At 30.4% G+C, this 14,357-nt stretch overlaps 1 protein-coding gene across 1 annotated transcript in view; it reads left to right on the top strand.

Annotated features, from left to right (window-relative positions):
* Positions 1 to 14,031, top strand: part of LOC118185591 (uncharacterized) — a 31,336-nt gene extending 17,305 nt beyond the window's left edge. The window contains exons 6-8 of the mRNA XM_035355477.2: positions 1,721 to 1,792; positions 8,104 to 8,193; positions 13,556 to 14,031. Coding sequence (XP_035211368.1) covers positions 1,721 to 1,792; positions 8,104 to 8,193; positions 13,556 to 13,597 — 204 coding nt within the window. The 3' untranslated portion in view covers positions 13,598 to 14,031. The remainder of the gene's footprint in view (positions 1 to 1,720; positions 1,793 to 8,103; positions 8,194 to 13,555) is intronic.
* The last annotated feature ends 326 nt before the right edge of the window (positions 14,032 to 14,357 follow it).

Here is a 14,357-nt window from a genome sequence, read left to right as displayed (position 1 = left end):
TGCATCTCATATGTGCATGATCTTTTAAATAATATTTTTTATCTGTGGAAAGACTGTATAAATTTATTTGGTTACATTTTTGCTTGGTGACAAAAATGTGCTGAAATTTCTCCATTAGAATTGCATAAAGAAAGGCAGAAATATGTAAAGTAGATCAGGTTAGCACTAAAAAAGTAAGAGAACTTGAAATTAATAATAAAAGAAAAAAAAAATGCTTACAATCATTGGTTGAACCAATTGAAGTGGCGCTTAACGCTATGGGTGAAAAACAAGCCACTTTACAAACAGCATATATTTCTATCAACTTTATGCGAGAGAAGTTAACTGAACAAGAATCTGAAATAAGTAGTTCTCTTTCTGAAACTATTGATTTTTACATCAATAGCAAGATCAACAAAAATATCATAGATTTGAATTCACTAAACAACTTAAATAAAACATCATCAAAAGCTTCTATAGAACTAGCAGCTGCTTTGATGAAGCATTTATTTCCGTCACCAGATTCATCACCAAATTCATCAAATGAAAAATCAAGCAGTGAAGCCGAAACAACTACCAAAGTTGGTGCTTCTCTTGAAGAACAACTTAAAGTACTATTAGAAGCTCCAACCAGGAAACTACCGAAAGATGACCGCTTTAAAAAATTAAGTCAAGAATTTACTTTGTCAAAAAGTAATGGTGAATTGACTGTAAATTTAAAGTGGTAACTTGAAGCTATTAACAGTATAAAAACAACGTCAATTATTTCTGAGAGGACATTTTCCGTGGCCAACAATTTTTGCACCAAAATTAGGTCGAAGCTATCAGATAAATCACTACATGCACTGGTGTTTTTAAAATATTTTTCATTAATATAAATGCATAAGTAAGGAAAAAGGTTTTTTTAAATTTCTAAAAAATATTATTTGAATTATAAGTCCATTATAAGTCTTTTGATCATGTAATTCTGTCAACTTTAAATGCTCGAAAGCCCCCCCCCCAAAAAAAAAACAATCAAGCTCGAGCTTAACTGAGCTTCAAATCATCGAGCTTTACCAAACCCTAGCCAGCCCCAACAGTATGCAGTGTTTGTGCCCGTCATCCTGAAAGTTTTAAGAAAGAAAAAAAGCTCAAAGCAAATTATTATGATATTTATAAGATTTAGCTATGGTAGCTGATGTGTATATTGTGTCTGATAATTGCATGTTGTTAAAAGTCAACAACATGCAGTTGTCAGATTTTATTTTTTAAGCTTTATTTTCATAATAAATTCCTGGGCCCACCAGCGGCCGTGCGGTAAAGTCGCTGAACACTGGTAGTTCGGTCCGAGGTTCGAATCCTGCTAACGGGCTGGCTACATGGGTGTTTTCGTGGTTTTCCCCATGTGTAACGTGTATACAAGCCAGTTTCCCTTAGAAAATCCTCCACGAAAGGCATCCCCCCCTCTTAGGCAGATAGCCCTAGTGTGCTTTGCCATAATTAAATACACACACACACATAATAAATTCCATCTTCATAGATAATGCAATCGTATGCCACAATGTAAAAGGTTAAATATACTATGATTTTTATAGTTTGATGAATTTTTATTGTTTGTATTGTTTAATTTTCTAGTTTTGATGATATAAAAGTAGGCACATACATCTATATTAAGATATTTACATATTTTTATATTTTGCATATTTATAACTCTTGCAATTCATAGACGGTATTTAGAAATTTTTTCCTCTTTTTTAAACAGTCTGCTGATTTAGCGGTCCTAAAGAAAAGAGCTGAGAGGTTTGGTCAAAATGTGTCTTCAGTTATGAAACAAGTATGACCTTTCCTTATTTGTGAATCTTAATTCTTACATATTTGACAAGTAATATATATGTTATATGATAAGCAAAGCAAATTTTTTTTATAAGCTAACATTTATGATTAACAATAGAATTGTGTTTAAGATACCAAATAACGAAATTTAGTCAAAAAATAATGAGATTGAATTGAATTTTATGAAGTTATCATGATAGGGGCAGTTTTCATGGCAGTCTCGTATGATCTTTTTCAAAAGCACTTAACACAGCATTTGTAGTATTCTTGGAGTATGTACTGGAAATAATTTCTCGACATATGTTTAAAACTCCCTCTATATTCTCCATTTAATGAATCAAAACAGGCCTTGAAGATCTGATTTTTTAGTTGAGGAAATAAAAAATAATGAACAGAGCCAGAATTTTTGGCATATATCTGATCTTTTATCACAGCTAAATAATGGACAGTGATACTGGAAACAGAAGGCATATATTATTCTGATGTGAGCATCAGAGGTTGTTTTTATCAGACGTATTCGGTCAGGTTCTTTCATACTGTCGCTTAATATTGGCCAGGAACCAGCTGTATGGCCGAACATCACATATTGATAAATATTTTATGGTAACAAAAGACATAAGCATTGTTCTTTGCTGACTTTACAACTTTGAGCTTTTTGAAGTGGGAGTGTTGTGTTTACCTGTTTGCTTTTGGTGATTATTATGGGATTAGCTAACATCAGTGGCTATATGTATGGATTTTTATCATGTATTAATTTTCAAACATCAGTTTTTGCAGTTGATCAGAATTTTACTATCAAAGTACTTGATTATATTGATGAATTTTTAGATGACTCTTAAATTTTACTATCAAAGTACTTGATTATATTGATGAATTTTTAGATGACTCTTAAATTTTAGTATTATTACATTAAATGTAGATTCACTTAAAAAATACCTCTAAAAAATTCTATTAATAAATATTCAACATAACATGGATTTTATAATAGTTCATTAAATAAAATTATTAAATTATTTAAAATTCAGTTTTAGAATATTATAATAGATAAAACTAATAGTTAACTGAGAAAAACCACAAGTAGTTCTGCAGAAATCTCTCGCTACGTTAAGTTGTTTTGTACAGGCACTACACTATAATGATCTCGGGAACAATGGACTGTATTATCTCACTTTTATTCTCATTAATTTACATCGTTCATGGCCACTTGTAGCCACGAATTCTCTCACACGCTCTTAGCTCACAATCTCATGTCACAAACTCCAAGAGCTTAAAAGTGCATGCGTAGATGCTAAGAATGAAATTCGTGCACATGCGCAACATACCACCCGCCTTGACATGATGTAATCATTCAAAATGAAATCTTGGAATAAAATTTTACACAGTGTGACAATACAAAATACAGGTAAATAATTGTAAATATCAAATAATAACATCAAACTACTATAATAAGAAAATACAATAATTAATAACATACTTTTTGTTTAATTTGGCATAAGTAAAACACAAACTTTATTAATTGATCTCTTAAAAATACCTCCTTTTGTTTTCACTGAAACTACTCTAACCTTATTGTCTTTACCTAAGTATATCTCTATGATTCTGCCAAGAGGCCAGTTACATACAGGGACTCAGGAACAATGGACTGTATTAATATCTCACTTTTATTTTCATTAATTTACATTGTTTATGGCCACTCGAAGCCACAAATTCTCTCACACGCTCTTAACTCACAATCTCATGTCACAAACTCAAAGAGCTCAAAAGCGTATGCGTAGATGCTAGTAATGAAATGCGCGTGCAACACAAGTATCACAGTTTCCCTAACATTACACCAAAAATGAAAGCACAGTTATATATAAATAATAGAGCACATTAATCTTTTAAAATAGCATTTCATGTAGGATGTGTTAAATGACTGTCTATTGTACAAGCAGAAAATTTTAAATTGGTGCAGTGCCTTGTCAAAAATTAAAACTTTCAGAGGTAAATTGCACTATGCACAAATGTAAATTTGCCCAAAGAATTTGTTAATGATTATATTCCCAAGAGTAAAGTTTTGAACTGTTATAAATTACTTCAAGGATTTTCAAGAAGCATGTGTATAATTTCTTAACTCTGTAGAGTACAAAGTCTGAGATCTGGAAGCATTGAGACTGGCAGTTTTGAATTTTGGAAATTTCCACATTTTAGATCATCAGTTTAAATCTAGTAGGATGATGTAGAAATTATAAAATTAAGAATGTGAAATAGTTGTTTATGGAAGAATGAAGTGTGTGACTGTAAGGGGATTAAAAAAAGCTTTATGTATTTGTTTTATCTTTTCGATACAAGTTGCTTCATTTTTTGTGCTAATGCTTTTCAGTTTTAAAATAAAGCTAATTTTTTTGTTCAGTTACAAGTTCCACAGTTCCAAGCTGTGTAATTGTCATGTCAAGAATTCTCACTTAACTATCAATCAAAATTTTTTCTTTCTCAACAGCCTCAATCACTTCTGTCTATCCTCTGTTTTTATCGGTAGCAAGATTTTCTTGATTTAGAACCATACTACAGATTTCGCACCATCCTTTAGTTGATTGATGATTGAAGCATTATCGTCATCAATCACAGTGAAAAACTTTTATATCATCTTCATTTATTACCATTTTTCCACATTTCTTCATAAATTTTATTAATTGGGTAATTTTGCCTTATGTGTGTGATATCTAAAAACTTACAAATTTGTGGCTATCATCATCATGAAATGTGGTAGCTGGCTATAGAATTATGCAAGTCATATTTTAAAATATCAGCAGATGCAGTTTCCCATGACTTTGCAATGCTCCGCTCAGCAGATTTTATGTAAAATATTTTAATTCTTGACTGGTCTTGTGACTGTTCAGAAAATTTAGCATGGATTTTATATCTGCATTTCAGCACACAAAGCGTTCCAGTATCCATATGCTGAATGATAGATGTACAATTTGAAGAAAAGAATAAGACAGGGTTGTTATCTTTTATTTATAAGTTACTTTCTAAGTATGAGCAGAACAGTTGTCTGCAATCAGAAAAATATCATCCGGTAAACCAAATGATTTCGAATGCTGCCGAACCTTGAGTATAAAGTAGTTTTCAAACCATTATTTTCATTAGTGTTTGTGTAATCCATGTTCTTTTATTTGAATGATAGATGACGGCGAAAAAGTTAACCTATTTTAATGTCTTAAGTTTTGTATTTTTTCCAATTACAAAAAGTTTACATTTGCACGTTCCTGCAGCATTGTGTTAAAATTGCTGTTTTGGCTTTAGAATTTTCGGCAGCAGTTGGGGTTTTATCTGCAGAGACTGCCAAAATAGTCTAGAACACTCATTATTAGAAAAGACCAGTTTTATTAGCATTGTAAATTCGTTTTGGAGGTAACTTTTCACTATCGATAAACTTGATTAATTTCACCTACAAATAGTTGAGCTGCATTAGCATCAACTGAATATTTCTCACCTGTTTTAACTGCATTATTCCATGGTGGTTTTTAAATTTGGTTAATCATCCTGTCATATGTGCATTGCGTTTTCAAGTCTTTATGAAATATTTTAGCTTGAGCAATTGACGTTGGGCTCTTCAATAGCATGTCCTCACTGCAGTGCTCTCACCCATTCAATTATCCTTTATCATGATTGTCACTTTTAGCATAATAATTTTTCTGCTACTCATTGCAAGTAGATGTCAGGAGTCAATTAAAAGTTCCTCTTATTTATGTTATGTGTAATACTCGCACTTAGTAAAATCACTTCTGTTCCAAAAGTTTGTTAAGCATATAAGTTTAATAGATGGCAATTCGTCTGTTACAAATTGTCATATCAGTTTAAATTTTTCAAGAAAAATAATAACTAACAATTAATTCATTAACCCTTTGACGGTTATGGAAATGAGCAGTTTTCATTTACTTAATTCGCGCAGCATTAGGAGTAAACAGTAGTCGAAAGTGGCAGCTGTTCCCCCCGCCGTTCTTCCGAAAATGTCACCTTTCTCTGGCGATGCCGTAGATAGCTCGCCTCGCGCGTTTTAAAAATTTCTTAAAGTATTTGTAGTACATAAATAAGTTTTTACGTACTTTAAAATAATTATTAAACAGTAAATTATAAATGATTATAACCAATTATATGAATAATAATAGTTAATTATAAATATAAGACAAATATTAAATTGAAAGGACTAAATAAATACAACTAATGTAAAACTTTATGAAGCACAATATAAATACATAATATATAAATTACATAATATATAAAATATATTTACATAATATATAAAATATATAAATACATAATATATAAAATATAATAAATTACCTAAAAATCTTTTTGTGTGTGATATATTTTAAAACATGGAATTGCACATAATGGGGCATTATGCAAAAATGTTGGTTTCCGTAACAATATGATTTATAATCTCATCAGTAAAAAACAGCTCAAAATACTCTAGTGGATCAGAAATATTTGTCATGCAAGCTTTCATGCCTACATCACCAGTAAAACTAAATCGGCTAGGAGCGTGAGAACTTGAATCAATTATACACCACTGTCGAACACTCGAAAAATCTTCCTCATCGCTTGAATCGTCTTCTGAGCTTGAAGTACTGTGAACAAAGTCTTCATCAGATTTAAAACTTGATAAGCTTTCTGTATCACAATCATAATCATCATCATAACTATCTAACTTTCGCTTTTGAGCCATTTTACTGTACAAACACCCTAAAAACCGTGCCAAAATACGTATAAAATGAACAAGGTCAAAAAAAAAAAAAATCCACCTTCATTATGCAAAGAAATTCATGGAACTCGTACTGTCATCTGTAGACAGTAAAACTAACTAAATTTCGCGAGTAGCATTTGTTTGAAACACAATCAGTGCAGAATAATAATGGCGAACAAAGTCAGCTCGTCAGCACGCATTGGGGAAAAATTTCACTGCGCGAGTAGTGCTCGTTACTAACCATTTCAGTCAAAATCTTGCTCCCGAGCGGAACTCGTGTGCGCGCATTATGAAGCACGATTCGATTGCGAGCTGAACTCGTTCATAACCATCAAAGGGTTAAATAATCCAAAAATAATAGTTATTAGTAGTTAAAAATTAATACTAAAACTAAACTATTAATGCAGATTTTAAATTATAAAATTTTTTATAATCTTGATGAAATGCTATCTTCTACAAACAACTATTATATCTATGTTTGTGTCATATTATTGTTCAACTAGTTTTTGTTTCTCAGTTTTGCAAAACAGCTGATGACTTTTTTTGATCAACACCTCTCAGTTCAAGAATTTTTCTTAGATTTTGCAGTGCTTGCATTTCATTGATGATGGCACTATCATTTTCACTGTCTGCTGCACTTTTATAGTCATTTTTTACACACGCCTTACAAGGTTTGTGCATTGCAAGGTGCAAGGTGCATTAATTTCTAATTTTAATGCATAGAACCATGTGAAAATTTTAAATAAGTAACAAACGAAATGACAGCGTCTTGTGCAAAGCAAGCGAAATTAACATTTCTATTATATATAAGAATGCATTGAAACGTTTTCCTGTTTTCTATGTCTGTATTGTCTTTATGTATTTTCAGGTACATTGTGTAAAAATATTTGGTAATTGTAAAAGTATAATAAGTTAAAGAAATATCAAATATGCTAAATTTTTTGGCGACCCCCAGGTAGTCATGGTCCACAGTTTAAAAAATGCTGGTTTAGACAATATTCCCTGCATTTTCCATCCTCTTGTAAAGAAAAGCCTCTCTTTCAGCATGAATCAAAGTACTTAAAAGTGCCATTGTTGGAAACAGCAAAGGGCTTCTTAAAAGGGAAAAAACATAAAGTACTAAATAACCTGTTTTTTAAGGATCTTGCAGGAGTTAAACCCCCAACCTCAAAATATTAATTTTTCTCCTTATCAATATGTAAAAGCTCTATTTTCAGTGACTATCTTGAACTAACTTTTCTAGTGAAAAGAATCTGTTTTTAAAATGGGAAAATTTGTAAAAATGTTTATTTGAGTACAGCAAAGCACTCTAGTGCTGTGTAGGGAAAAGAATGCCTTTTCAAAGGACTTGATAAGTGAACTGACTCACATTAGCTTTACGCATGGGGAAAATCCATACAGCTAGTTTATTCGCTAGGATTCAAAATTAGGTTGAAATCTTACGCACTTGGTCATGTATTCAGGAGTGCTAGTTAGTATTATTTGGAGGTGTGGTAATGCTTTCTGTAATGCTTTTTTCTATCTTGAAGTATAATTTAATTGAACTTCCTCAGGTTTTATTTATTTGCTTACTGATTTTTTAGATTGAAGAAAAAGAGAGGCTTCTGAAGCGTAAGTTTAAATTTGGAGCAAGTGTATCATCATTGTCAGCTATCTCCAGCTTGGATGAGCAAGTAAATGCATTTATGTATTTTTTATTTCTGACTATTTCTGTTGTGGTATTTATTGCTTACATTTTGCATTGTTGTTTTTATCATTTAATTATTTCATGTCAAAAAGTTATATGTCAGAAGTAATGTAAAATTATCATTACCTAATACCTAAATGTATATATACTAGTGTGTTCCTCTGTTCAAAGGTTCCTACAACTGTAACCCTTCATGAGAAAAGTGTGAAAACTGTTTTTCATAATAAAGGGATGGGAAAACATGTAGCAAATACTAAATATTAATTACAAGTATTGGTGTTAGAGACTATTGTGAAACACTCATAGTTCAGATAAAAATTACAGCAGTTGGTACGAAATTGGCATTTTGATAAAAAAAAATTCAACCGACAAACGAACTTAGTCATTTTAAGTAGCAATCTTAACTGAAAACAAGTTCCTTTTGAATGGTTGTTGTCGTTATAATAGCTGCTACATGGTGTTGAAAAAAAGATTCATATGAACTATGGGCATTTCACATACTATAAAATTACTTTCATTTGTAACTTTTTTTTACTAAGTCTTTACTTTTCCTTATTATGTCACACACAACAGATTGCACTTTGATGAATGGTTATGGCTATAAACAATTCTAAATAGGGGAGTGTAATTCTTAGAAGTATTAAATGGTATGCTAATATCAAAGAACTGCATTTATTTTAATTGCAAGATGATTATGAAGTGAAGATAAAAGGAAATGATGAATAATTTTTCATAGAATACTATTCTCAAGATTTCAGATATCTGTCTTGTATTATGTAATGCATAACAACCTCTAAATCATATTAAAAATTATTTTTCTGCTTCGTATTCTTAAATAAAATAGTTTGAATAAATGTCACATAATTTTATGTTGCACAGTATTTCTTCACTTTCGTGCAATGTGCTATGCATGTTAAGACTCCCCCCCCCATATTGGCTAATTTTCCTTTGGTGTACCATGTGCCAAGTCTATTGAATCAACTCATTTTTGTTATATAATTTTAACTGCCAGATCCTGCTTATTTCCCAATGTGTTTATGTTGAATCGACTGTATACATGAGGCTGGGGAGTGAGCTTTAAAAATAATCCAAAAACGGGAAATAAAATTAATGAAGCTTTTCATTTTTTCTTGAGGTTTTAAACTGTGTAAGTGTAAAATATTGTGTTAAAAGTGAAATATTTAAAATTTGTATACAAAGAAATTTTTAAATACTTTTGATAATGAAAATGGACCAGTGATTAAGTTTATTTAAGAAAATGAACTCAGAGAACATTTTTGGCCAGTTAAATGTCATAAAGGTTTCATATTTGGTACATTATATTATGTGACTATTGTATATAAGGGATTTAAAGCTGTTATTTGGGTCAGCAAACAATCTGCTATTCTGAAAGGCAACTGTAACTAAAATTATCTATGCCTGTTATAATGAGTGTGCACTACATTTTCAAAAGATATATGTTCAGGGTTGCCATGCTACCTGAAAAACTGGGAAAAGTCTGGGAATTCGAAAACTGACTAAAGAAGTCAAGGAAAATATTTATTTTAGTCAAAATCTGGAAAAGTCGGGGAATTTCATATGGTAATCCCACCCAAAAGGGATTTTTATGATCTAACACTTTCTTTGTGAGTTATGTACCATGTAAGCGTCATTCGGGCCAGTGGCGTATGGCCAATTTTCGCACCTCCAATCTGATTGTATTTTAGAAAGTCAAAACAGGTTTCCAGTAACCTCAAGAATCGAGACATTTGTATGCGCATGTGCAGTGCATGTTGAGCGAAAGAAAATACCTTCCCATTCTCGAATAAAGCAAAATCCGTTTAATCCTAGTCTACGGTACACATGCAATTTGGCGACATGATCATGAGCAGTAAACCGGGCATTAATGATGAGTAGTAAACGGGTCATTTTGGTATTGGTGAGAATTTTCATAATCGTGTTGAGGCCATGTCGTAACCCATGACTTTACCACAAAATCTTTTAAACATTTTTTTAAAAATAAATGCCTTGTCATTTTGCAGTAAAATAAAACCATAGTAAGAAGTCGTCTTAGCTTAGCCATTTGATATTTGCCAGCATATCGCTGATTATTGTAATTTTTTAATCTTTAAGTAATCAGCATTATTTGAATGTTATTCATATCATTTAATGTGGCTTCTTTTTAAATTTATTTATAATTAGTTAATAATACTTTCAAATGTCAGGCAATTTTCTCTGGCATACTCCCTGAAACTAATTCTACCAGTATGATGACATACCATCAAGAAATTTAATGCACATATTTTTGCTTATGCAAGTACATTTAAATAATTTAAATATTTAAATAAATTTAAAATACCTGAATTTATTTTAAAATAACATTAAATAGATTTCTTTCTTTTGTTTAGCTACAAAATATCTGCAAAAAAGAAATTTTTTAATCCAGATTGGCCAGATTCTAATCTCAATCTTCAGTGTTAAAAACAATTTCTATTATAGTTATAATAGTAATGCTTTGGGGATAAATCGTATGTAATTGGCAAATTTTTATTAATAAAATAGCTTGATAGCACTAAAAACTGAAATCTCAAGGAAAGATGTGAGGTTTCATGCAGAAATTGTTAAGTTAAAAGTGATGTTTTGTTTTTATCTGTTGTTTTTGATGGTATGGGAATAAATTCCGATTTTTGCTCTCAAAAAATGGTTGAGAGAATGAAAATATAGCATGAAATAACTTGAAAAAAAAAATAGTTTACAATGCTCCATTGTAAGGAATTGAAATTGTTACACCTCAAAAGTGTTATAATGGAAGTATAAGTTTTACAAGAAAGATATATACATTAGTTGGAATTCCTAAACGTTGTAGGATTTCTTAAGTTCTGAAAGCTATATTAACCATACCTCACAGCAATGTGGTATGCGAGTCCACTTCTAGCATTCCAGCCCCCTCCAAAAAACACTTTGTCCTTCTTTATGGGCAATGCAAAGTGTGGAGAATATCTTTAGTATCAAATATTAAGAGGGTAAGAAGTACTGCAAAGCTGAATTTTCTGTTTTATAAAAGTAAAATTCCTGTTTAATAAAAGCAAAATCAACTACTATAGATATAATACATTTGTCTGATTTTTCATTTCTTTAATCTTCGTAATTATTGTAAATTTCACACTTCATATCTTTCAGAATTTTTTTCTAGAAATCATCTTATTTGTGTACTCTCAAAAGGTTGGCATGTCTGATTTACTGTTTAATGGCATATAACTTAGTATTTAAGTTGGATTCTTAACATTTTATGAAATAAAAAGGTTCTTGTAGAATTTGGATCATTTGAGAAGGGGAATATTAATGAGAAAATGGCTTTGGAGTCCTGTGAAATAAATCATCTTGATATACTAAATTAAAGTGTGCTTAGGTATACTCTATTTGTAAAAATGATACAAGGAAAGATTGCTTCTGTAATTATAATTTTCATCTGAGTGGTAATTGAATTGTTTCATATAAGCAGCATATACTTTACATATGTATAAAACATCGATTTTTAAATTTGAAGAATTTTGTAAAAATATTTCAAAATAATGCAATTGGTTTTATGTTCTTACATGTTATAACAATTTTCTTGTTTTTAAAATTTTTAAAATCATACAGCATGATCTATGTTTCGATTTAGATCAGTGGTTCTAAACCTGCTTCATGCACCCCTTTCATCATTGTGAGACAATCATTCCCCCACTTCATTACAATGTTCAAAAAATGCATATGCAATTTTTAATGTGTTTTCTGTATTAAAAAAAAAGGCTGACTATATTTCTTCCTGAAACTATGAAATTCCCCTTCTTGGTTTAGGTGGTAAAGTAGATGATTACACATTCAGTGAATTTTTTAAAAGTATTTGTCTTGGTGTGTATGTGCATGGTCTAGTACTAATATTAACCATCTAACTGAGTGTTGTTCGGATGCCGTGAAAAGTGACTTTTTTTATTTGCCTGTACACTACGGTCAGCGTATTTCCCTACACTAATCAACTGAGTTTCCCGCCTTTTCCACAATTCTTACTTACCACTTGGGCATTGTTTCTAATAGATGTCTCTAGTAGTTCAGGAGAAATTGGATAGTAAAATCAGTTGAAGTATAGGTTTTTGTCGCTTTTCATTAAGTAAAGATATTCAACGAACTTTTCTGGATGTGTTCAGGGTATTAGGCTTTGCAAATGCATTACTTCCCAATTTTTTCATGAAATAAAATAACGATGGGTGATGGTGAATTGCTCGAAACAAAATATAATTCTGATATTGGATCAGATAAGGAGTCTGAATTTTCTATAAATGATTCTAGAAGTCCTGAAGGTTCTTTATCAGTATTCTTTAGTGAGCATGAGGAAATGGAAAGTTCAGATGATCTAATTCAGTTTTGGATCTTTTAAGAAATGGATCCTAATAATCCTCCTCCACCACTGCTGCGATTTTCTTTTACAGCAAATTCAACACTTTCACATTTGTCTCCAGTAAAGTGCGCTTTCCAGTTCTGCAGGTTCATGAGAAAAAGCCAATTTTAAGAAAAAATACCTTAATATCGCCGTAATTAAAAATTAAATTAATAAGTGTAATACTTGTAACAGTTTTGACTGCTGATCTGAAATTTATATAAGTGATTAGAATATAAAACTGTTTATAAAAAATATGCTTATTTTTGATTGCAACATGGCAGGAAAATGAAATAGTTAAGTTGTTAAAGCAAAAACTCAAAACAGGAAGATTATTTGACCATAAGGTGTGCTATTCACAAACTTAACATTTGATGTCTTCTCCAAGCATGGTTATTTTATGTTTTCTTATTTTATGTTTTCTTATTAGAAAATTTTTTTATAAGAATCAGTTTGTTCCAGTAAAATTTTCTTTAAATTGACTCGTTTTGTTTTTCATCCTTATAGTTCATTTCCGTTAAAGTATATAATCAGCATTATATTGTATACATTTTAATATTTTCTAAATAGTAGTACTCTTTTGATTCAAAAGAATAAATGATTATGTAGTAAAGTCAGCTGATGAAATGGTGCTATGAATATATATATATATATATAAATTCATAATAATTTATAATAAAACTTTCCATATACCATCCCCAAGAAACACTTTTTTCATTGATGGTTTTAAATTTGTGTTCCTTAGAGATGGTATATGGAAAGTTTTATTATAAATTATTATGAATTATTAGTTTTTATTACTTTGCAGCTTTAGTTTAAGTCATAGGCTTTTTAATTTACGTTTAATTACTTTATTTTGAATATATATATTACTGTGGTGAAATACCTCTTGTTTCATTATAGTGAAATAATAGTATTATTGCTCTGCTTATAATGTGTTCTTACTTTTCAGGAAAAGAAAAGGAGGAGGGCGGAAAGATTTGGGATATCTTGAAACAGTTTTGATTTAAATTTTGTATTCTATTAATGTAAAATTCATAGAGAAATCCTATAACTGAATGTAAAATGTAAAAAGCTTATGTAATTCTTCCATTTATATTTTCTGGTCTGAATATTTTGTTTACTATTTAGAAGCATATTTACAAACCAAATACATAAAAAGAAATGCTGAATGTAACATTTCTTAATATAACAAGCAAGGTTTAGCTTGTAACTACTCTATCAGAGGTAGAACTTTTACCTTTTATATATTTAAAAAAAAAAAAAAAAAACTGTTTGATATTGTATAATGAAGGTGACTTACCAAGTAGACTCGCACACATGCCTTTTATGCTTCCTCTTATTATTTTACATACTTATTTTTATTTATGTATTTAACTGACATGTGACCAGCTTCTCTATTATTATGATAAACAGTTTTTTATTTTATTATTGTTATTTTTTCACATGGCTGTGGTAATTTTTTTTTTCTATTGCTATTATGTATTTTCTTTCTAATTTCAAATGCAATTTAATTATTCTTAAAAATGTATTGCAGAAATAATGATTTTGGGCACTGGCTGATAATTTGTTAGACATCATAGTTTGTGTAAAGCTAACCCAAGCAAATTATGCTCTACCAACCCCTAGTGGTTTTCAGCATACATTTTCTTATTAAGTATTATTTGATCTGAATTTATCTACTGCCTATTTGTAGAAAAACTTATGAACATTCAACCCATTTTTAAATTAGTTAATATTTGTGTTTAATTTTG

Source organism: Stegodyphus dumicola, chromosome 5, assembly GCF_044657685.1.
Source record: "Stegodyphus dumicola isolate Sdum_Otavi_A_Nest chromosome 5, ASM4465768v1".
NCBI lineage: Eukaryota > Metazoa > Arthropoda > Arachnida > Araneae > Eresidae > Stegodyphus > Stegodyphus dumicola.
The sequence above is the reverse complement of the archived record's forward strand: the minus strand, read 5'-3'. Positions and strand labels throughout refer to the sequence as shown.